Here is a 22,524-nt window from a genome sequence, read left to right as displayed (position 1 = left end):
AAGCCTACTTTGATTATGGTTGCACTTGCACTTATTATTGTTTGCACTTAATAAGACTAAGAGAAAACTTATATTTCTATGGTTCAATTTGTGGAAAGGAGTTCAATCAGGTCATCTCACACAGCATCAATCAGAAGTTCTGGAAGCTCACAATTCATGTACAGTATAAGGTCTGAAGAGAATCATGTGAAATCATACAGGAGAAAAGCCACAGTTGAGTTTGTGGCAAAACCTTTTACAGTGATTGTATATGTCTTTCAATGCATATGGTAATTCATACTCAAAGTAGAACTGAAATGACATTCATTAGAAGATTATTAGTTAAAACAATTCAAAATGCACCTGCAGACTACAAGTCATGAACTTTGTCATTGAGGATTTCTATAAAATATTGTGCAAAAATCTCGTCTCGTTCTCGTGAACCCAATCTTGCGTCTCGTCTCGTGAGATAAGCTTCTCGTCATACCCCTGCTACCGTCCATGTATGCTATTGTTAAAAGGTACCCGTTTAGCCCCCTACAGTAGCCTATTTGGGCCATTCTACAGAATTGGTTCAAAGTCAGACTTGGAAACGTCTTGAAACAAAAAGTATTTTTTCCACAAAAAAAAAAAAAAATATTATATTATATTATATTATATATACAAGGTAGATGTAAACAAAATATTAGTAGGTCAATATAAGCCTTCTTAAATTATTTATTATTGTGTTTTGGTAGTGACACATTTGGGGAGAGGAAAATATTCCTCTATAACTTTCTGAAAATACTTTCTGAACAATATAATTAATATATATATATATATATATATAATTATATTGTTCAGAAAGTATTTTCAGAAAGTTATAGAGGAATATTTTCCTCTCCCCAAATGTGTCACTACCAAAACACAATAATAAATAATTTAAGAAGGCTTATATTGACCTACTAATATTTTGTTTACATCTACCTTGTAAACATATTTTTTGCTATTTTAAAAAAAAAAAAAAATAAAAAAAATTATTACACATACATATATATATATATATATATATATATATATATATATACATATATATATATATATATACATATATATATATATATATATATATATATATATATATATATATATATATATATATATATATATATATATATATATATATATATATATACACACACACAGGTAAATCAATAATTTCAAGTGTAATTTATAAGATTTGTTGTATTTTGAATAAAATCTTTCTTTGTAAAAGGTATTAAGTTAATCATACTGGTTTCAAAGTTAAGGATTCATTAGTTTGAATATACATTGAATCAAACACTATAACATCTTAGCTGATAATTCAATATACTTTATTTTAGACAAAACATGCATGTTTTGGTCGTGACGGCACATTTTCAGTAGTGACAGTAATGTTTTGGTAGCGACAACATCACATTACAGAATTTTAACTCACATACTAAAACACTACTAAACATACTAAGATACTAATGATTTGCATAACTACTAAAAAAATTTTTATTTCCCCCAAATCAATGATGTGTTCCCTTTTGTCACTACCAAAACAATGACATATTTCTGTCATGACTGTTTCAGTAGGGACAATTTTAGATACTTTGAGCCTAGTTAAAAGATGATAACCAGCACATGGTTACCTAGCACAGTTCTTAACAGTTGTACACAAAAAAACTAAATTTTATGGAATAACACCCAAAAAGGTTTGCTTAATTGTAGAAAAAAAGGTGTTTGGTAGTGACGTTCCTTAAAGTTACACAGAGATTTTGTGAACACATTTCCCTCAACATGATGGTACCTATCCACAATGAAAGAGAGGCTATGAGAGAGAGGGACATGTGAGAGAGGGTGTGGTTAAAATCAGTCTCAGCAAATGGACTAAAACATACACTGTTTAGTGACATGAAAATGCAGGACAACATTTTTTACATAAAGTTTCATGACTTAAAAATAAAATAAAAAATAAATGTTTTTTTTTTTTTTTTACTTCACTTATTAAAAAAAATCAAAATGATATTTTTAAAAACAACAATCGAAATATTTAAATAATAATAATAATAATAATAATAATAATTCAATATTTTGCAATTTAGGGGTTAGGGTTCGGGACAGCCCCCTCCCAATTGAAAGTACCCAATAAATGAAGATTTTATATATTAAGCTTACTGATATTTTAAATATTATTGTGGGATTCAATAGATAATACAAGGATCTTTGTAAACATCTAAAATTTGAATACTTAAATTCTTTTTAATTGTGTTTTTTTGGTTGTGGAACAGCAGTTTGCACCAATTCTGTAGAATGGCCCATATAACAACTTGCCCAAACAATAGGCTAATCAGAGGTTATGGCTAGTACATTAAGATAATGCCACCCCAATGCTTGCTATTACCTCAATAGTATTTTTATCTAGCCCTAATGCAACTGTAAATGTAAATGTAAATGCAACTGCATAACAAATTAAAGTTAAAGTCAAGCAGCTAGTCAGGAATCTAGAATCTCGCCAGATGTGCCCCATGCTCCACACAACCCAAGATCTAGTATGTACTTAACCCTGGACGAAGATTTGCGGTAACAATGGATACAACGTAATCTACTAAGTAAATCATTTCAGAGTAAACCAGAATAAAATCAAATATAACATTTATTATTAGTCAGGGAAATGTATCATTCCAATTACATAATCAATTCAAAGATAATCAATACAATAAAAATAAAATGCTCAGAGATGCATACCTGACATTAGAAAAAATACATAATGCTGAACGTTCAAGGACATTCAGCATTACGGGCTGATCTGACTACAAATCGTGCTGAGCCTCCTGCAACATCTCCCTAAATACTCAGACCAAGACAGAAACCTATTTTAAATGGAAACATGAGCTAACAATGGGAATCTGCATTTATCAAGGTCCCAGACCTGGGCAGTTTTCACCTTACTGAGGACAGAGGGCAATCTGTATTACCTGCCCACCACAGTAAGCAAAATATCTCTAAACTCTTAAAACGTTTATTACCTTTTGGTTTACTTCTGTGGGGATGAGACCATTGTACCAGTCGAACTGAGACATTTCAAATGATACCAAACATGTATAGTGATGTATGATAATTGTTCACATTAAACAATCTAGATTTTTGGGTGAATTTTAGGTTATCCCAGCATGGGGAGAGAAGAGATCGGTGAAGAGGGGGTGATGAGGAGACTGTAAGGGTAAGGCGTGAACTGCTCATTGTGGTGCGTCTCGGATGGTGTTGTTACTACATTACCTCTCTCACCACCTTTTCAAAAATTATAAAACAGTGGTTGCTGGACAATCAAATATGTTGTAGTGCAGACATTTACTCACAGGTTGATATATTCTATGTGTCATTATTTGAGCTTGTTTGATGTTGACTGTGTCTATGTAATCTGTTTATGTGACTTATGAAACTTATGAAATTGTGTTGATTTCCATTTGGTGTTACTTAATATGATTATTAATTAGGGCCCGAGCACTGATGGTGTGAGGACCCTATTGGAATGGCTGTTGATTAAATATTTGTTTCTTTTGTTTGAAATTGTAGAATTTCATAGTTTTGTATAATTTTGTATAGTTTTGAACAAATCAGTTGAATGAATGCCTTTATGACTCATTCATTAAGACAGAGATTTGCGGCCACCTACTGGCGGTTTAAATTCCATAATTAAAATTAAAATATATATTTTCTTTATATTAAAAATGTTACATTCAAGTTAACCTCATAACATTATTTATGCTGTTGTAAGACTGGAGTCAAGACTGACTGGAGTCAGAAAGAGCTACTCAGAGAAAACATGGAAATTAATAGTTTCTGGAAATTAACATTTGAACTCTCTCTTGCAAAATTTGCATCCGAGACGCAATCACACGCCCAAGAGTCAATCACGTCAGTATTTTCTTAATTTACATTTCTTTACCTTTATCAACTCTTCTCTACACGTTGAAATCTTAAATTCACCCAAATTTGTATATGGTTTACTTTAATGTGAACAATTTTCATACAACACTATACATGTTTGGTATCATTTGAAATGTCTTAGTGCGACTGGTAAAAAATGTTTCATTCCCAATGAAGTAAACCAAAAAGATACAAGTTTTTAAGAGTTTAGATATATCTTGCTTACAGGGGAGAGTGGATCCACTGCAAAGGTGCAAGGTACATGCAAATTACTTTCTGTACTCAAAAGGTATAAACTACACTGAAAAAAAGAAAGGTTTTTGCACGCATATGTTAAGTAAATTTCACATATGGAATTATGTAAACTCTACTTAACTAAGTTAAGTGAAAGTAACAAAGAAAATAAATCATTTTAACTTGGCTAGTAAAAGATTGAGTAATATCTATTTGGTTGAAGTTTCCTTTGCAATACATTTCACTCAAACAATACAACATTGAATTAAACCACACTTTTTAAGTATATGCTTTACTTAGAAACAAGTAATTAATACAATAGATATTGTGTGAGACACCATATCTACATATCAGAAGACGTCATTCACCACGTGAACGCAGAGATCTCAATACTTGGTAGACAATACACAATGACGGTAACATTTGATGGATCGTTTTTGTGTTTGAATGTGTCATTTTCAGTAGAAAATTAACTCCAAATGTCACAAAATGTCAAGTTACTAATCCTAACATCAAAAGCAATAATACAAGTGTAAATACAGCTGGAAAACAGTGATCAACCTCATCAACCTCATTACTTATTCAAGGCCCAGTGCATGATGGGAACACCAGTATCAGAAAAGTTGAGTAATTTTACTTAATTTTATAACGTTGATATTTACGCTTTCATTTATACAAGCTTGAATTGAGTACTAATATAGAATTTACTTCGTTTTTTTTTATTTTTTTATTCTTGCCTTAACTAAACTTTTCATGTTAATTACATTGTTTTTTTCTGTAGTATTTACTTCACCACAAAATCATTTTTATCAGTGTACCCAGGTCTGCAAATTCTTATTGATAGTTCATGTCTCACTGTCTTGGTCTGAGTATTTAAGGAAACGTTGCAAAGGGCTCAGGGCCTGAAGTCAGATCAGCCCGTAATGCTGATTGTCCTCCAGACTCTCAGCATTGTATTTTCCTGAGGTCAGATATGCATCTTTTACTCTTTACTTCAGAGCATTTGATGTTATGTATTGATTCTCTTTGAATTGACCTATCAGTAAGCCCCTCCCCTCGAATGCAGATGAGCCAATGGCAGTTAAGTATCAATTGCACAGGGACCGGAACTCGGAACAGTATTTCATTTTACACATGGGATACTTTTTTATCCCGGTGTGCACCAAACCCATCTTAAGTGTTTCATCTGACCATAGAACCCATCCCGTTTGAAGTTCCAGTAGTGTCAGTTACTTTTCAAATGTTCTATGGTCAGATTAAACAAAAACATTAGCTTTTTTGGGAGCAAACACTTAAGATGTGTTTGGTGCACACAGGGATAAAAAAGTACCCCATGTGTAAAATGAAATACTCTGCTGTATCTTTAATGCTGTGGGCCTAATTTTCTGCCAGAGGTCCTGGACATCTTGTTCAGATACATGGCATCACGGATTCGATCAAATACCAACAGATAAAAAATCTAAACCTGACAGCCTGTGCTAGAAATCTTATAACGGAAAACAGGATGGAGAGATTCTGTATGGAGGAATGGTCTCTGATCTCTTGTCAGGTGTTCTCCAAACTCATCAGGCATTATAGGAGAAAACTCAGAGCTGTTATCTTGGAAAAAAGAGGTTGCAAAAAGTATTTAATAAAAGGGGGCAAACAATTGTTCCCAACGTGTTTTGGAGAAAAACATTTATTTCATAATGTGATTTTCTCCCCACTTTTAATTATTTTACTTCAATGAAAGGTTAGATTTTTGCACATTTTTTAAAATAAAAATATCAAAAGGATTAAAAATGCAGATTTATTTTTTACAGCCATATTTGATCATATTTACCAAGGGAGCAAACACTTTTTCACACCACTGTATAAGCAAAGTTAAACATATTACATTTACTATAAAACCAACATAATTAATGCATCACACTTGTGAATTTACCTTCAACTGTTTTATCGTCAACATTTTTTGTGTAATTGTAATTTTAAGTGTAATTTTAATAATTATAAATGCATACTATAATACATTTTATTTTTATTATTAATATTACGGTACAAATGTATAATTAAGAAAGTTCATCATTTCTGAGGGAAAAAATTAATAAGGTCGAGGCCAAAAAAACCTCTATAACTTGACCCTTAGCAGGACTCGACTTGCTTAAGGTGAGCCACTGACTTGACTTGCTTGGTTTGTGTGCACTGCGAATTGAGACTTGCTTGGTTTGTGTGCACTGCGACTTGAGACTTGTTGGTAGGAACTTGAAACTTACTTGCGACTTAAACGCGTGTGACTTGCTCCCACCTCTGAATAATAATAATAATAATTATAATTATAATAATGTTTAAATTGTATAACAATATGTTGGCTTAAGAAGCTAGTAGCTAGTTTGTGAACAAACTTTGATGTTGGCTTGAGAAGCCTGATGGTAATATTGTAATCTGTTCATTTACTTATCCAATACATTTTTAAAGTCTTTATTTAAAGGTCCCGTATTACGCCCCTTTTCACAAGATGTAAAATAAGTCTCTGATGTCCCCAGAGTGTGTATGTGAAGTTTCAGCTCAAAATACCCAACAGATCATTTTTTACAGCATGTTTAAATTGTCTTTTTTTGGGGCACAGAAAAACACGTTTTAGTGTGTGCCCTTTAAATGCAAATAAGCTGCTGCTGGACGACCCAGGGGGCGGAGCTTCATGAGCTCGCGCTCAGTCTGTCAGGACAATTTCATCTCACGGAATGATGATAATATCAGAAACTCTCAGTAACGGTGTTCATTTCGAGTCGGACAATAATGCCTACAGAGTCAGAGTGCTGTATAGAGATGAAACAGGTATAGTTTAGTAGTTTAATTGCGGTTATTATAACGTATTTGTCATCTGCTTGTATGTATCCATTATTTATTAATAGCCTACAAGTCTGCTGTCTGAATGATGATCAAACATATACTGATGAGTTTAATAAAGTTTATTGTACATCACACAAAAGATGAAGCGTCGGTTTTACTTCAGAAAATCACCATAAGAGCTGAGTAAACACAGTAAGTTATAAGAAGTGCGCAAGTACATATACGAATTTCGGTAGAGTTGAGGGAGCATTCCTGTGGGCGGAGGTTAGTCAAAAAACAGTTCTAGTGACGTCATTAAAGAAGGAAGTAGAGGGATGTAGTCCAAACGGGCCGTTCGATGTAGGCGACTTCTGTTAAATAAAATATCTCGCTTGGCATTGAACTTTGAGCTTTATAATTTTACAGATATTATTTATGCTCTAACAGCAACATTACACACCAACTAAAGTTTGAAACATGGGATCACGAAGAACAGGACCTTCAATGACAAATATAGTAATAATATGAGCAGCCTTCATTGTTTACCAAGGCAACCGCTTCATTTACTCATCCAATAATTTTTTAATGCCTTTGTTTAATGAAAAATATAGTAATAATATGACCAGTCTTCATTGTTTGTTACCAAAGCAACCGCTGCATTCCATACCACTTTGTGTTTATGGAAAAGTGCCTGTACACTGGAGAGCCAGCAAGATCACAAAGAAAGCTTTCTGGTGTGATTTATTTACCTCAGGGAAGCTGCTGCCCTCACTGCTATTCGACTGTTTATTCGCTGTTACTGTCACTAATGGAGCTGAACAAAAAAAAAAGACAAGTCAAACTCAATCTACTTTTTAATGGAATGACATAATTTCTCTTACTCTGTAAAGAGACCAGTTTACAGTGGTGTAGTGCTGTATGGTCATACCCGTGAGCTCATGGATGGTCATTCTGTCCAAGACGTTGAAGGATGTGTCGAGCTTCAGTGGCTGACTACAGCGCTGACAAACAAAACTCACCTGCATGGTGTTGCTAGAAAACTTCAATCCCTCCATGCTGCTGTAGAAACATAACACACACACACACACACAAACAAACAAACACATTGTTACAGGAGCTTTTTGGACATTCATCTAGGCAGTGTCCTAAACACAATACAGTTTTGCTCTGAAGTTTGCATACCCTCTGCAGATTATTCAATCTTAATCATTTTAACAAAATAAGAGGGATCATTAAAATTGCAACATGTATTATTTAGTACTGTCCTGAATAAGCTATTTCACATAACAGATGTAAGTATTTTGTGGAGCTTCAAAAGGGCAGTACTAAATGGAAATAATATCTTTAAACAAAATAATAAAAATGTACACATCACTGTTCAAAAAGTTTTCACCCCATCTCTTAATGCATTATTTGTCCTTCTTGGGTATCGGTGAATGTTTTCACCTTTTCAATGAGTTGTTTATGAGTTCCTCAATTGTCCAGTTTGAAAAGATGGATCTCAAAATCATAGTCACTGTTGGAAAGGAGTCAAATATGCAGAAGATGCAAGAAAACATTGAACGTGCAGGGTCAGAAGGCTTTTTCTGAAAAACAGTGCCCCGTTTAACTGCTCAGGGCAAAAAAGGGACTCATGAACTACTATCACAAAACATAAAAACAGTCCAGGTAAGAACACACAATACATAAGATTTAAGGGTATGTAAACTTTTGAACAGGGTAATTTTGTGTGTGTGTGTGTGTGTGTGTGTGTGTGTGTGTGTGTGTGTGTGTGTGTGTGTGTGTCCCATGCTGGCAGAATGAGTCGTAATCAGAGGTGGAAAGTAATTACAAATACTTTCGTAGAGTAGATTTTTCAATTTTTTTCTACTTGAGTATAATACAATTTTGGTACTTTGGTTTTGGAATTAAATATTCAACTTGGCTACATTTATTTTTCACAGAAAGTACAAAGTACTTTGACAAAGCTGCCGAGTCCGACAGAGCAACAGGGTAAGCTGAAATTTTAAACTACTTTTCACTTTTCAAACTACTGCGTTGGAGCCTTGTGTATGGAGCTAATAATATGACAAAATTATTTGAATTTGAATTGTGTAAATTTGAATTATTGACAAGTGTAATCTAACAAAATTGAATATTATGTAGATTTTTAAATAGTTCTGAATTTGATTTCTTTAAACGAATATTGAACATTTGAAATGTAAAAAATGTTTGTTCTGAATTCTTAGACTACAAATATCCAGTAAAAAAAAAAAAAAAAACAGATTCAAGTTTAAGATGAAGAAATTTGGAACTTCAAATTCAGTTTTCTAAAATTAAAAACGGGGAACCACGTGGTGGTGCAAAAGAATTTGTGTATCATTCGTTCTTCAGTCGTTTTTTTATTTAATATTAAGAGTAGAAAAATGAGAAAACAGCTTGAATATTAGATTTCTAATATTCTAATAATTCTAATATAATGATTTGATGCTTCAAAGTCATCTAAAGCCATTTCATAGCTTAATGTGAGGGACAGAAGAATATTTACATTGTTAAATTAAAGTTCTCGGAAACTCGTCTTCCCACCGATGTGGCTGTCATTCATTTGTTCAGCATTCAAACAGCGCGTTGCGTTCAGTTTTGACAGTCAGCATGGTAAATTCTCTCCAATTTGATATTCCCATTATAATACTTGATCTGTAGATAAAAGGGCTTTGCACTTGCATAAAATTACTATCTTGCTGGAGTTTATTGCCATTTCTAAACAATGTCGTACTCGCTACCGGGTGCCTGTTAGATCACACAACACTATATGAATGACTATATGAATTTGCATCACAATAACTGGAATTTAAAACTGAATAAACAAATGATCAATAAACTGTTGAATAGATTAAGATTTATGTGCTCAACATCTCTCTTTTTGCAGTTATTAGGGTTTATCTGGTGTAAGACTGGAAAAACTAGAAGAGAGAGCTACTCTCTGAGAGAAAAAAGGAAATTAACATTTGAACTCACTCTTGTGAAGTTAGCATCACCATTTGAGACGCAAAGTCTCACCTCAGAATACATCTCTTCCCCTCTTCCCCCACTCCCCCTCTCTCATGCTGAGATCACATGAAATTCACCCAAAAATCTATATGGCTTAATGTGAATAATTATCATTGAGTATTATACATGTTTGGTATCATTTGAAATGTCTCGGTGCGACTGGTACAAAGGTCTCATTCCCAAAGAAGTAAACCAAAAGGTAATAAGGTTTTTAAGAGTTTAGAGATAACTGGCATACAAAGGAGGGTGGGTCTTCAGGCATATGGCCTCCTGCTCTTGAAAGGTGTTAACTCCGAATGCAAATTCTCATTGTTAGCAAATGTTTCCATGTGAAAAGAAGTTTCTGTCTATATAAAGAAATGCAACAAGAAGATCAGGCCGATTCTGTACCTCAGATCACCCCTTGAATGCTAAGTCTCGCCAGGACTCTCAGCATCATGTATTTCCTAATGTCAGGTTCACATCTCTTCTCTTTATTCCAGAGCATTTGATGTTTTGTATTAATTATCTTTGAACTGATTACAAAACTGGCATGATATATTTACCTGACATAATAAATTGTAAACATTTTATTCTAACGGACTCAGGCATTATTTTCAGTAAAGAGTTAAAAAGAATAGTCAAACATTCGCTCACATTTAATGATGCACAGATATCATTAAAACCTTTTCATTTATGGAGTCAGATGAAATAACGAGAAAATACATATGAGAAAATGTATTTCATTTAATCAAAAATACTTTGCCACGAGAAAAGACAGTAATGTGCAAAGACCTTCCCCGCAGACCGGATGCCTCCATTGGGCCAATTGAGCGCAGGCTTACACTGGTGACCGTGTTAAATGGTGGGGTTTCAGGTCCCCCACTTCAGATGTGAGGGAACGACCGCAGCAGATTTGTCAATTTTGAAAGCAAAAACTGACGCGATATTAAGCTGTATAATAAACGCAGACTTGCTCGTTACATGATTTTGGTATTCTTGTAAAGATTACAAATTATTGGTATGATCGCCCGTAACAGCTGAAGTAAGGTAAATAAATGTCAGCTTGGCACAGGTTTCGAATGCGCGCAAAAATAGTTGCACCACGAGACGACAGCATAATGAACAATTCCTATGACGTAATTTTCCGTCATGAAAATTTGTCCGCCATTTTTAATTCTTCTACATTCTTAATTCTACTTTTTCGAATTCCTCCTAGGACATTGCTCAGATTTTCACGAAAATAGAACCAGATCATCTTCAGACCATGCCAACAAAAAGTTATCGAATTCATGTTGATTTGTCAACTCATTATCGAATATCTCCACAACACTTTATCGTATTCAGACCAAACTTGGTACGTCATCACAAACATGACCTGTGGCGACATGCTGCGTTTCGGCTAATTTTGCTTGAATAACCTCTGAACGGTTTGCCCAAAAATAAAAAAAATTGGTCTCGTTAGATTCAGGGCGGAATTGATATCCAATTCATTCATATCAACCATTTTAGGCATCGGCCATTTTAAATTTAGTACTAAAATGCTGTATTTTCTGAACGCATGAACGTATCGTTACAAAACTCGGTATGGGTCATCAGTACGATGCCCTGAAGGAGCCTGAGAAGTTTCGAACCAGAACCACCTAGTGGTAAAATTAAATGTTCAAATGCTTATAACTCTGGGTGTGTTCGACTTATTTTCACAGGAGTCATCTCCTTAGATTCCTGAGTCCTTGCCGAGTCCAACGATACCAAACATGATAGGTTTCGCCTTACAGTTTGTGTACCTGTGTAGAAAAGCAAAAACGTTGCTACTCTCAGAAAAGGGACCGGGTTTACACCTTGCAGAAGAATGGATCAACGGTGATGTTACTAGCTCTGAAGCAAAGAGGCTACGAAAGAAGATATACAAACACAGGGACAGCCAGGCCCACACAAGGTCAGTGGAAATAGCCCAGATGAAAGAGAAAGACACCCTCCCGACACTTTCATTGATATACAGTCTGATTTACTCAAGAAAACCACAGTCTCATTCAGAACAGCTTACACCGTGGCAAAGGAAAGGCTATCGTACAAAAAGCTCAACCCACTCATGACAATGCAGGAGCTTAATGGAGCCGAAGTTGGCAATATCCACAAATCTGACCATGCATGCGCAGAAATAATCAGTCACATTGCCAAGGAAATACGCCGCAAATTCGTCTGTAATGTGAAAGAAATGGATTCATGGGTGTCAATCACAATTGATGAAAGCAACATTCATGGCAGTCCTGATCTAATAATCTACGCAAGATGTGATGTCAGCGGTAAGGGGGATGTAGACAATGTTTTCCTGGATCTAGTGGAACTTACAGATGGGGTCGATGCTGAATCTATTTATAACTCGATGATGGCGAGTCTTCATAAAGCTGGAATGGATGATGACTTTTTGAAGACGCAGCTGATAAGCATTGCCACCGATGGAGTGGCGTTTACAGGAAAAGCCACTGGGCTTGTCGTTAGACTCAAAGAAAAGTTTCCGAACATGCAGTCTGTTCACTGCCTGGCGCATAGATTAGAACTGGCTGTCAAAGATGCTCTTAAAGAAGTGGCTGGCACTAATCAGTTTGAGTTCTTTATTTCAAAGTTATACTCACTCTACAATCAGTCAACTAGGAACACCAGATTGCTGAGAGAAGCAGCGGCCGAGCTCGATGTGGAAATACTAGGGCTGGGGTAAACGATTATTAATTAAACGATTAGTCAACTAATCTAACGACTAATTGGAATTAATTATCCTGTCTGTTATTCGCATATCTCTCGAACCGTTAGTCCGATGGATTTCAAACTCGACAGGTGTCTTGCTACGGGCACGATTAAGTGCAGTGCCAAGTTTGACGTTGTTTGGATGAGAAATGCAAAAGATATCGTTAAATATATCGGTAAAAAAAACACTTAGAAGGTTGTGGTTTAAAAATAAACATTCTGACATAAACACTCAGTCAGCTACACTGTTTACTTCTGAATATTATAGTATAAATGTGATAAATCCATTTTGATTAATTTGAGTAAAAAATGTGTTTTCTTTACCAAGAAAGTGGCAAGATGAAAACCACTATTTTCTGTTTCAAACTTTCACATAACATCTTTAGGTTATAATAACAAAAAAATTCAAATCCAGATTTAGATTTTCAAAGATTTATTATAAAAACGGATTATTTTTTCCCAAAAATGCAATAAATTCATGAAACTTTTTTTTCAAAATGCAATTAATCCATTGAATCAATATGAAAGTTATTTTTCATATTGAAACTGTTGAAAATACACAACAAAGTAAGTTGATCCACATATGACAGCCTCTGAACTCGGTCAATACTAATCTTATAGGCTATACAGGCACTGGACTAAAATACATTCAATCAGCCATCGCTAGGAAATTCCTCTTGAACTTTTTTGACGGCGATCAGCTGTAAAATGGCTTGGTCCTGCTTGGTTTTCGTTGACTTTGAGTACAAGAACTGAAAGTTTTTTAAAAGATCCTCTGGGGTTAACGTGTCAGCGTGACAGAAGTTTGATGCTATCGTGTGAGAACAAGCAACAGCCGGCATTTTTCCTCCTCCCGTGTGCCTCATCTTCTTAATCTCCTCACGTAAATGATTAGATTTCGATGGCTTACGTTTCTTCCCTACGGCAGAAACCACCACAGGTTCATCAATGCCGTCAAATGTATTCATTTTTTTGTTTGTTTGTTGATCAAAAAGTACAAAGTAGATAAGGAAAACTAGGATGCTGGATGTATTCAAAGCGCCGCCGTTACTGTTTACAATGCGTGGAATGGAGTGCTGTGATTGGTTGAGCGGATTTATCGCATTCTGCAGAAAGAAGACCGACGTTTGTAGCGGTTTGGAAAGAAAGGGAGAAAACATGATAGAATAACACGGCGGATATCGCATTTCAAGTAAGATTAAAAATTGACTTCAATACCGACAGTATACAATACTGCATTTTTGCGGGAACTAAATTTTTTTTTAAATGGCGTTTATCGCATTTTGGAACCAAACTCTTCATTTTATTCATGGCCAATGATAATTAATTAATGACTAATTGGCCAATTTAATCCATTCTGCAATGTTTCGGTCTCCCACGTGTGTGTGGCGAGCTGTACCTCCGGGAACATTGCAAAAATAATAATTAATAAATAAATGAAGTGTCGACGCAAAAATATGACGTTGAATTAATTTGACGTGCCGCTACAGCACTAGGAAATACTGAAAATAGGTCAAATCTTCACCATCAGATGGGTTGCCAGCAGCTTTAAAACAGTAAAAGCAGTATGGAAAGAGTTCCCTGCACTAGCACTCCATTTCAAAAAAGCCAGTGAGGACACATCACGCAATGATCTTGAGAGGCAAAAATAAAAGGGACTTCTGAAGCACCTTGTTAACTCAGGATTTTTGGAAGATTTGGCAGTCATGAAAGACATCCTGCGTGAACTCCAGAGCCTGTCTCTCAAGCTGCAGAAAAGAGAAATGTCACTCGTGGATTCAAGTCTCGCCATCCAACAAACTATCGATGTTTTGACGGCCATGAAGACGACTGGTAGGGGGAAATCAACCAAGAAGACTGAACAGTCCGTCTTATCCGGCCTTTTTAAGGGCGTAGAGCTGAGTGAAGGCAGGGCGAAAATTAACAGGTCTTGGTTTTATGAATCAGTGATTGCGTCTCTAACTAAGCGATTACCGGAGTCAAATTTGGTCCTGATGCTCAAAGCTCTTGACAAGCATTTTTGGCCAGGAGAGCAGGAGGACCTGATTTTGAATGGTGAACCAGAAGTACACAGCCTTGCGAAAGCGCTTGGAGAACCAACCAGGGAGGCCGTGGAGCAGTTTTGAAACTGGAAACTACAGGGCACTGCACCGGGGAAAACATTGGAAAGACTTTGCATAGCAAGTCACACGTATCTCCCCACGTCAGCTGAGTGCGAACGAGGCTTTTCCACAGTTAATAACACGGGCAACCAGACGCGCAACAGGTTGCGTGAAGACAGCCTGTCTTCACTCCTGTTTGTGGACAAATTCGACCCGGTTCCATTCGTCAGAAGCTGGATTAAAGCAGGACATCGCCTCTCTTCTTCCTGGAAACCTGGGGCCTAATGTATCAATCTTGCGTACGCACAAAAACTTTGCGTACGCTAGCTTTCACGCTCACGGTCAGATGTACTAACAGTGAAATTAACGCGAGAATGTGCGTTCCTCCACGCCAATTTCATGTCTGGCGTACGTACATTTCTCATTGTTTTTGTCCGTTGGCGACTCTTGCAGGCAATGAAGTGAAGTTGCAAACATTACACAACGAATTGTTCTACAAGTCTATCGCACCACCACCTGTGGGAAGCATTGCTATTAATTTGCAATTTATAAAATAATTGATTAGGGTGGTCCTTATTTTTAAAGTCTCCAATTGTCATGCTCTTAACCCTTCAAATTGTTCCTTTATATAAGAAAATAGAGCATGCCAATTTTTATGGCAGTAACATAATAATTTCTGGTAGCTCAATAGCTTTAAACTTTCTGAGATTTTGATGATTTTCGTAAAAACAGATCATTTGAATTGGTATTGTACCTGGCTAGTAAAATTCCATAAAAGCATCTAATGCACCATATATTCCTAAATATGTATTTTAGATACATATTTTACATACATATCTCAGTTTACTTATTGTAGAAACTAAATCCAAATTAATCCATCCATGACCCGGTTTAGCAGATTTACCTTTCCTGGTGGAATCAATACATATTTCTATTGATGATCACCTTGGTTATTGTTTGGGTTTAGAGCACATTTTATGGTTTAAAAAAATTACATTACGTTCCTTGAAATTGACCCGGAACTTTGGCCGAATCAAGCAGATTATCAGGAGGCACAGGCAACCATACATGCAATGAAAGTAGTCAATGATCACGCCGAGAGAGGAGTGGCTCTGATTCAAGAATACAATGGCTATCTCACACACTCTGAAGAACAATTGCAGTTTCTCCTTCATGTGGTGGAAGATTACCGACGGATCTATCCAGACTGCAAAAAGTCAGCACTGGCTGCTGAGCATCAGAAATGAGGGATTGTTGAAAACGTTGTGCTTTTTTTTTAGATTGTTGTCTAGGCCTGTCACGCGATAATTAAATAACCGTCTGATCGCGATTATTTGATCTAACCGCGATTGTTTCAGACAACCGCGATTATTGCGCTCTTTTATAGGCCTACGGCACAAGGGGGAGTCATGGACCAAAATAAATAGACAAGCACTAATTACGTTTTCCAGCAATATATTCAAAGTCATCTGAAGCCATTCCATAGCTTAATGTGAGGGACAGTAGTATATTTACATTGTTAAATTAAAGTTCACAAACTCGTCTGCAGCTGTCAATCATTCCATTCAGCATTCAAACAGCGCGCGTCGTCCGGTTACGACAGGATACACGGTAAAACTTTCTCCAATGTGACATTGACGTTATAATGCTTGATCTGTAGATAAAGGGCTGTGGATTTGCATAAAATGACTTTATTTGTGCCGTGAACTTTTAAATGCGCACTTGTGCAGCGCTGCGCACAGTGACTCCATGTTGCATTAAGCACATCATTCTGCACCCGCGATGCGCATACGCGCTTTGTTCCGCTCTGTTTTGAAGCGTATCGTATTATCATGGTTTGTGCACATTTGTTTTTATTAACATGTTTAGATTTTATTAAATTACTGTGCAGATGTTTTCAAAAATTACTTTTTGCTGCTGATTTATACACTCACTAAGTTTAATAAACAAATTGTCATAGCTATTGAATATATTTATTTAATATTTAAAGGTGTTAACTGTAATCTTACACTGCAAAATGATAACTTACAAAGGATTAAATTCATCACAATTATTTAGCCTAATGAATGAAGCACAAAGCCCTAAAACAGACAATTAATCGGCATAATCGCCAAAGCCCTAACACAGACAATTAATCGTCAAAGCCCTAAAACTGACAATTAATCGGCATAACCGCAATTATTTTTTAGACAATTAATCGTCAGCCAAATTTCATAATCGTGACAGGCCTATTGTTGTCATGTCAGTGTTGCTCTGATTTCAATAAAATGTAGTTCATTTGCAGCAACTTTTAATATTACTAGCATATCACAATAACGCCGCACAGCTTAACATATGCAATCTTCCACATGATTGAGCTACCTCTAAATATAATTTTTTTGTCAACATTTTTGCATATTTCTAATTTTGAAGTTAAAAGGAACAGTTTAAGAGGTTAAGACACTAACATTTTGCAACAAAAAAAAAATTGGACTTGATAAGGACCACCCTAATATATATATATATATATATATATATATATATATATATATATATAATAATTTATATAATAATAATAATAATAATAATAATAATAATACTGCATTGACGGCATCAGCCAAACTCTCCCACTCATATTTTTTCCTTTTGTTATTAATTCCGGAGGACAAAGTTCCAAATAAAATATTTTTTCTCGTTTCTACCTCCGATAGTAGCACCTCCATTTCACTTTCTGTAAAGTTTCGTTTCTTGCCGCTTGCTTTAGCCATTTTCTTACTGCTTTCTTTTACCAAAGTGGACTCATTACCATATTTAAATTGATTTAATTAAGGGAGGAGACTGGGTGGGGCGTTGTGCTCATGCATGTGCGCTCAATTTTACGTTAATTGGGATGTACAAAGAGAATATGCGTGGGATCCTTCGTACGCAGAGATTCATACATGTGGTTTTTTTTGTGTGTACGCACATTTACAGCTTTGTCCGTACGCAATGTTTTAGTATGAATTCAATGCAAGTCTTTGTACATGAGGCCCCAGGACGGCAACCACAAGAAGTCAAGCTAAGATATCTTTGGTCTATTCTAACTTAACCCTTGAGCGTTCTTCGGGGTCTTTTTGACCCACAAATGACTTTTGCTGAATTAAAAAAAAATAATCTTTGTCCAAACGGCATGAAACTTTGTATGGCTCTCAACCCTTTCTAGATCTACAAAAAATATTAAATTGTAATGATATCTGTTTTTATGTTAGCGACAAAATTCATCATCAAAATCAGAAACAATGCAGAACACACATAGACAGAAATGAAGTGGCACACTTCTAACAATGGTAAAAACATTCACAATGCAAAATTATCATGCTCACGCGCACACGCACACACACACAAACACAGAGGAATACATTTGTGAGACTATAGAAACTGCTCTCTTATAATTTGTCACATAAAATAGTCCAAAATGCAGAACCACCACAAAAAAAAAAAAAAAATGTGGGTGACACTGACAGAGAATGTGAACACTCACACACATACACAGAGAGAGAGAGAGAGAGAGAGACATAAAAGTTACTGCCTTATTTTTTGCTCATTTGTTATTGCTGTTCAGTTCATTGCAATTTGATGTTCATGTCATGTATTTGTACTCAATATGTAATATAACTGTTCATATCTGTTCTGTTACAGTTAATAACTAAAGTGTAGATTACATTTGTACAATTATATGAAAAAAAAATTGAAATAAACTCTAAACTCTAAAAACTCAACTTTTCTCTTTGTAACATCTTTTTCAGGTTTGATTCTAATCATAATGTAACATTATTGAAAAAAATATTTTTTCAGTTCAAAAAAAAATCAAAAAACTTTGACAAAAAGTCATTTTTATTCTTATAATATTGATTTCATAATATTTAGATATGAATCCAACTGGAAAAACTTGTGAAAAGATATCTTTCAGTTAGTCAAACAGCAAATAGCGTATAGTGAAGCTCATGCAGGCTCTCATTTGCAAGTGCACTGATTGCGTGCCAGTCTCCAATAGGCTACCTGGCATTTATTCAGTTGATTGCTCTTGTAAGTGCGGCAGATTGGTGCCAATTATTGTCATGTCTGCATTGTAATAAAACAACATGCACCCAAACAACTTTAGCCAATACAACCTCCTATTTCAGTGTTGCTTTAAGAATACTATATGATATTGCATTGGCGTTTGTTTGAAATATAACATGTATGCAAGATAATCCTTGAATCATTTTTTATTTAAGGCCATTCCCATTTCGAATATGTAATTGTGTATTGTCAACAATAAACATAAACATTCTGCATTTCCATTTTGCAGTGGATCATTCATTGCGACATTTAAACTGATTCTCATGTTTAAGAATCTGTTATCTGATTAAAAAACTTCATGCTACTGCCCACTGACATGCTTTTAAAGCTACTGTTGTCCATTATTTTGGCCTTCAAAACACCTTAAAATGCACATGTCGAGATAAGGGAAAAAAATAATAATTAAGTGTTAAATGTGTGCGTGTTGTCATGTAGGCTATAGACTGATTGTCTTGGCTTGCATCCATGAAATATTGTAATGTTATAGGCCTACTGCATATTGAGAAAATGTAGATGGTATTGTTCAACAATCGTGAGATGGGGATTTTTGTTGATGAACAAATGTACTTCTGTGATTCGTGCCATCACAGTCAGGGAACACAAACCTATTTTATGATTTGAAACAATATCACCCATTTGAACATAAAGAAACTAAGTTTACTTGTGCATATTTTGATGTAGAAAAAATATTTTATCATCATAAATGTTTTGAATATTGTACCTCAGATTAGTGAAACGTTCATCTGGTTGACAAGTGTTTGTCATGTTCTGACAACTATAATAATAAAAGACAACAAAAGAATAAAACCCACAATTAACTGTCTGCTTTCTACAACTTTCAGTCAGGAAAAAAACGTGAAAAAAATATGACATTTATTGTGATAATTATTGATATAGACGGATATGAAAAATGTTATCATAATTTTTTGGCCATAACACCCAGCCCTAAACAAATAGATATCTATGACAATATAAAAGAAAATGTCTTTTGATGCATTTTTGTTGTTGTTGTACCGCCATCTAACCTTTCTTTTTTCTTTTCTATTGCTTCTAAAAAGAAATAGGTTCAAGGAACATGTGTGCTGCTATTTTCTACATTTTTCATTCCGAACACTATAATTATCTTATGCCAATATTCAATACTTACATACGCTTACATATTTTTAAACCTTCATTGACATCGATTGGGTTTCCATAACTCCAGTGCAGATTTTTAAAGCTCTATGTTGTATTCTGTCTAATTTCTCAATTGACTTGATAGCAGCTCCATACAATACAACCATAATCTAAAGCATCGAAGCTCCAACCAAATTTAGATAGATAGCCAACAGAGCTTATTTCGCCCCTATGCATAACCAGTTAAGTGACTCATTTTGTTAAATATCTAAGTGAAACCAACCCATTGTTTGTTTGATATTAATAAAGTACCTTGCATTAGCCGTCTCCTCCTGTTTACTGCTAGCAGAGGATGTGACGTACATTGCGTTCTTCTTTTGAGATTTTATTGGCGATTGACGAACAATGAAATGGCGTATTACCGCCACCGACTGGTATGGAGTGATGGGTGTTTTCGAAACACTGCTGAAAACTTATCCGCTGCGTCCGAAACCGCATACTTCCCTACTATTTAGTATGGGAAAAAGAGTAGGCGAGCGAAAAAGTATGTACGAATCCAAAAGAGTAGGCGATAATTACCTGGGTGACGTACTAATTATCGCGAGATTCGGACTTAAGTGCGTCCGAATATGCCTACTTTCCTACTATATAGTAGGCGAAAACAGTACGTGAAGGAAGCAGTACGTTCGAAACATCAGTATTCATACAAGAGTAGGCGAGAAGTTCCCGGATGGTTTACTGCTTCCGGACAGATTTTCGAGTGCTCGACCGATGGATACTCTTCTATCCCAGGAGGCCACGCGAGAGGATACGTCATTATCAAACATCGCAGAGATCAGCGACGCGGGTGCTTTCAAATGTGAGTAAACACGGGTCCTTGTGTTAAAATTGCATGTGTTGAACTACTGTAGAGTAAACTGTTGAATTGTTGAAGGTGTAAAGACGTTACACAGTATAGTATAGTTGTGATTTTGCTGTAAAAACACGTTTTATTATGTATAACGTTAACTAACAGGGGAGCTCCAGTAAGGACACGTAAGTTACGTCTCTAAAGTGGATTTACATAAACCATATACATCCTAAAGACGCTTATTTTAAATGTACATTTACATCTGACAGGAAAATCTTCAGTAAGAGCACATCACAACACGAAATACCGTAGACATCTGAGTGATAAATGTGTGCTATTATGTAGAACAAATCTATAAAGCAACTAAACATAAGTTATCTATTTTATTTGTCCATTAGTACTGTTGATAAATTGAGGTACATTTATGTTGGATAAAAAGTTAAAACAAGCTCTGTGAATCTTGTCTGGATGTTACAGGGACAGATGAACGTGTGAGTTTATCTGGTGGAGAGTGGCTCATGAAGCTGAATGCTGCCATCAAAGGCTTTGAGTGAGTATATTACAGAAATGAATAACTACAACTATTTAAATCTTAAGTTGTAGTTTATTTTAATTATTGTAATTTCAAACAGAGCTATTACAGCACTTTTCTGATTCTTGATTTCTGTGCATTAGCTGCACAGCTTTTGTGGTGGAGCAGGACCTGCAAGGGAAGATGATGGCGGCGTTTGTGAAAAAAAAGCGGTTTTGTCTTCTAAATAATACTGAAATCAAATGACATTGTGCGGTTAAAATGACTGCTTTTGTGTTATGTTTGTGCATTTTGTAGGATCTGAAATGTAAGTAGGCTGGTGTGAGTGCTGAGGATGAGGAGCCCAGAGCTGAATCCTGGAGATGGTGCCATGGATGAGTCCCTCCATCACTCCACCTGCCCTTACGAGACCAGCCCTTACGAGACCCTCCATCACTCCACCTGCCCTTATTGCCTCAGATTGTGAAGCACAACACATCACGCAACAACCTTAGCGCCTTCAGCCTACATACATGATTGTAGTTTGAATAAAGCTTTGTTTCATGTGTTGACTTGTATATGCATTTGTTTATTGTGTGATGGTGACTTTCATTCATTCTTTTACTAATTTATTAATATTTCTCATTGTTGTCAGTAAATACAATATAATTATTTAATTAATGCTTTATTTAATTGTTTGAATGCAAATGTAGATATGTTCACTATATACACATGTAGAGTGTATTCAATCCTGCATAGCTATGTCATATGACATACATTACATTTTGTTTGTTTTATTGAATTGAATATTTTCAGTAAAAAGTAATATAATTAAGTATTGGTCAGCATTTATCGTTGTTATTATTGTATGTTTTGGGGTTGGATAGCAATGCAATTCATTCTGGGGTAATATTAATTTTTAATATTAATGATACTTACATTTTTTGAGTATAAAATCAACAGTTTTCTCCAAAGGCAAATCTTCGCACAGCTGCCCTTTGTGCAGACATTACAAACGCTGAGGAAAACCGTTCTAGGTAGGGCTGTTGAGTTACTGATGTTATGAGGTATATATATATATATATATATATATATATCATGGGTTTGCATACATAATATGAGATTTTTTACACAGGAAAAAAAACCTAGTACAA

The 22,524-nt window shown here is 35.3% G+C and overlaps 1 protein-coding gene and 1 long non-coding RNA gene across 5 annotated transcripts in view; one reads left to right on the top strand and one right to left on the bottom strand.

The window, feature by feature from the left end:
* The window catches only part of becn1 (beclin 1, autophagy related), a 93,433-nt gene extending 72,634 nt beyond the window's left edge, over window positions 1-20,799 (bottom strand). Inside the window, exons 1-4 of one of the 4 annotated variants that reach the window (XM_084135147.1) lie at window positions 20,322-20,467; window positions 19,615-19,668; window positions 7,886-8,016; window positions 7,707-7,771 (exon numbers count right to left, since the gene is read on the bottom strand). In XM_084135147.1, the coding sequence (XP_083991273.1) occupies window positions 7,707-7,771; window positions 7,886-8,016; window positions 19,615-19,668; window positions 20,322-20,374 (303 nt within the window). In that variant the 5' untranslated portion in view covers window positions 20,375-20,467. Of the gene's footprint in view, window positions 1-7,706; window positions 7,772-7,885; window positions 8,017-19,614; window positions 19,669-20,321 lie in introns of all 4 variants that reach the window. The other 3 variants (XM_084135148.1, XM_084135149.1, XM_084135150.1) reach the window with 3 other exon arrangements.
* LOC311096159 lies at window positions 20,730-21,939 on the top strand. The gene is made up of 3 exons (XR_014608969.1): window positions 20,730-20,868; window positions 21,337-21,409; window positions 21,689-21,939. It is a non-coding gene; the product is annotated as an uncharacterized lncRNA (long non-coding RNA).
* The last annotated feature ends 585 nt before the right edge of the window (window positions 21,940-22,524 follow it).

This window comes from Abramis brama (genome assembly GCF_963993115.1).
Source record: "Abramis brama genome assembly, chromosome: 14".
NCBI lineage: Eukaryota > Metazoa > Chordata > Actinopteri > Cypriniformes > Leuciscidae > Abramis > Abramis brama.
The sequence above is the reverse complement of the archived record's forward strand: the minus strand, read 5'-3'. Positions and strand labels throughout refer to the sequence as shown.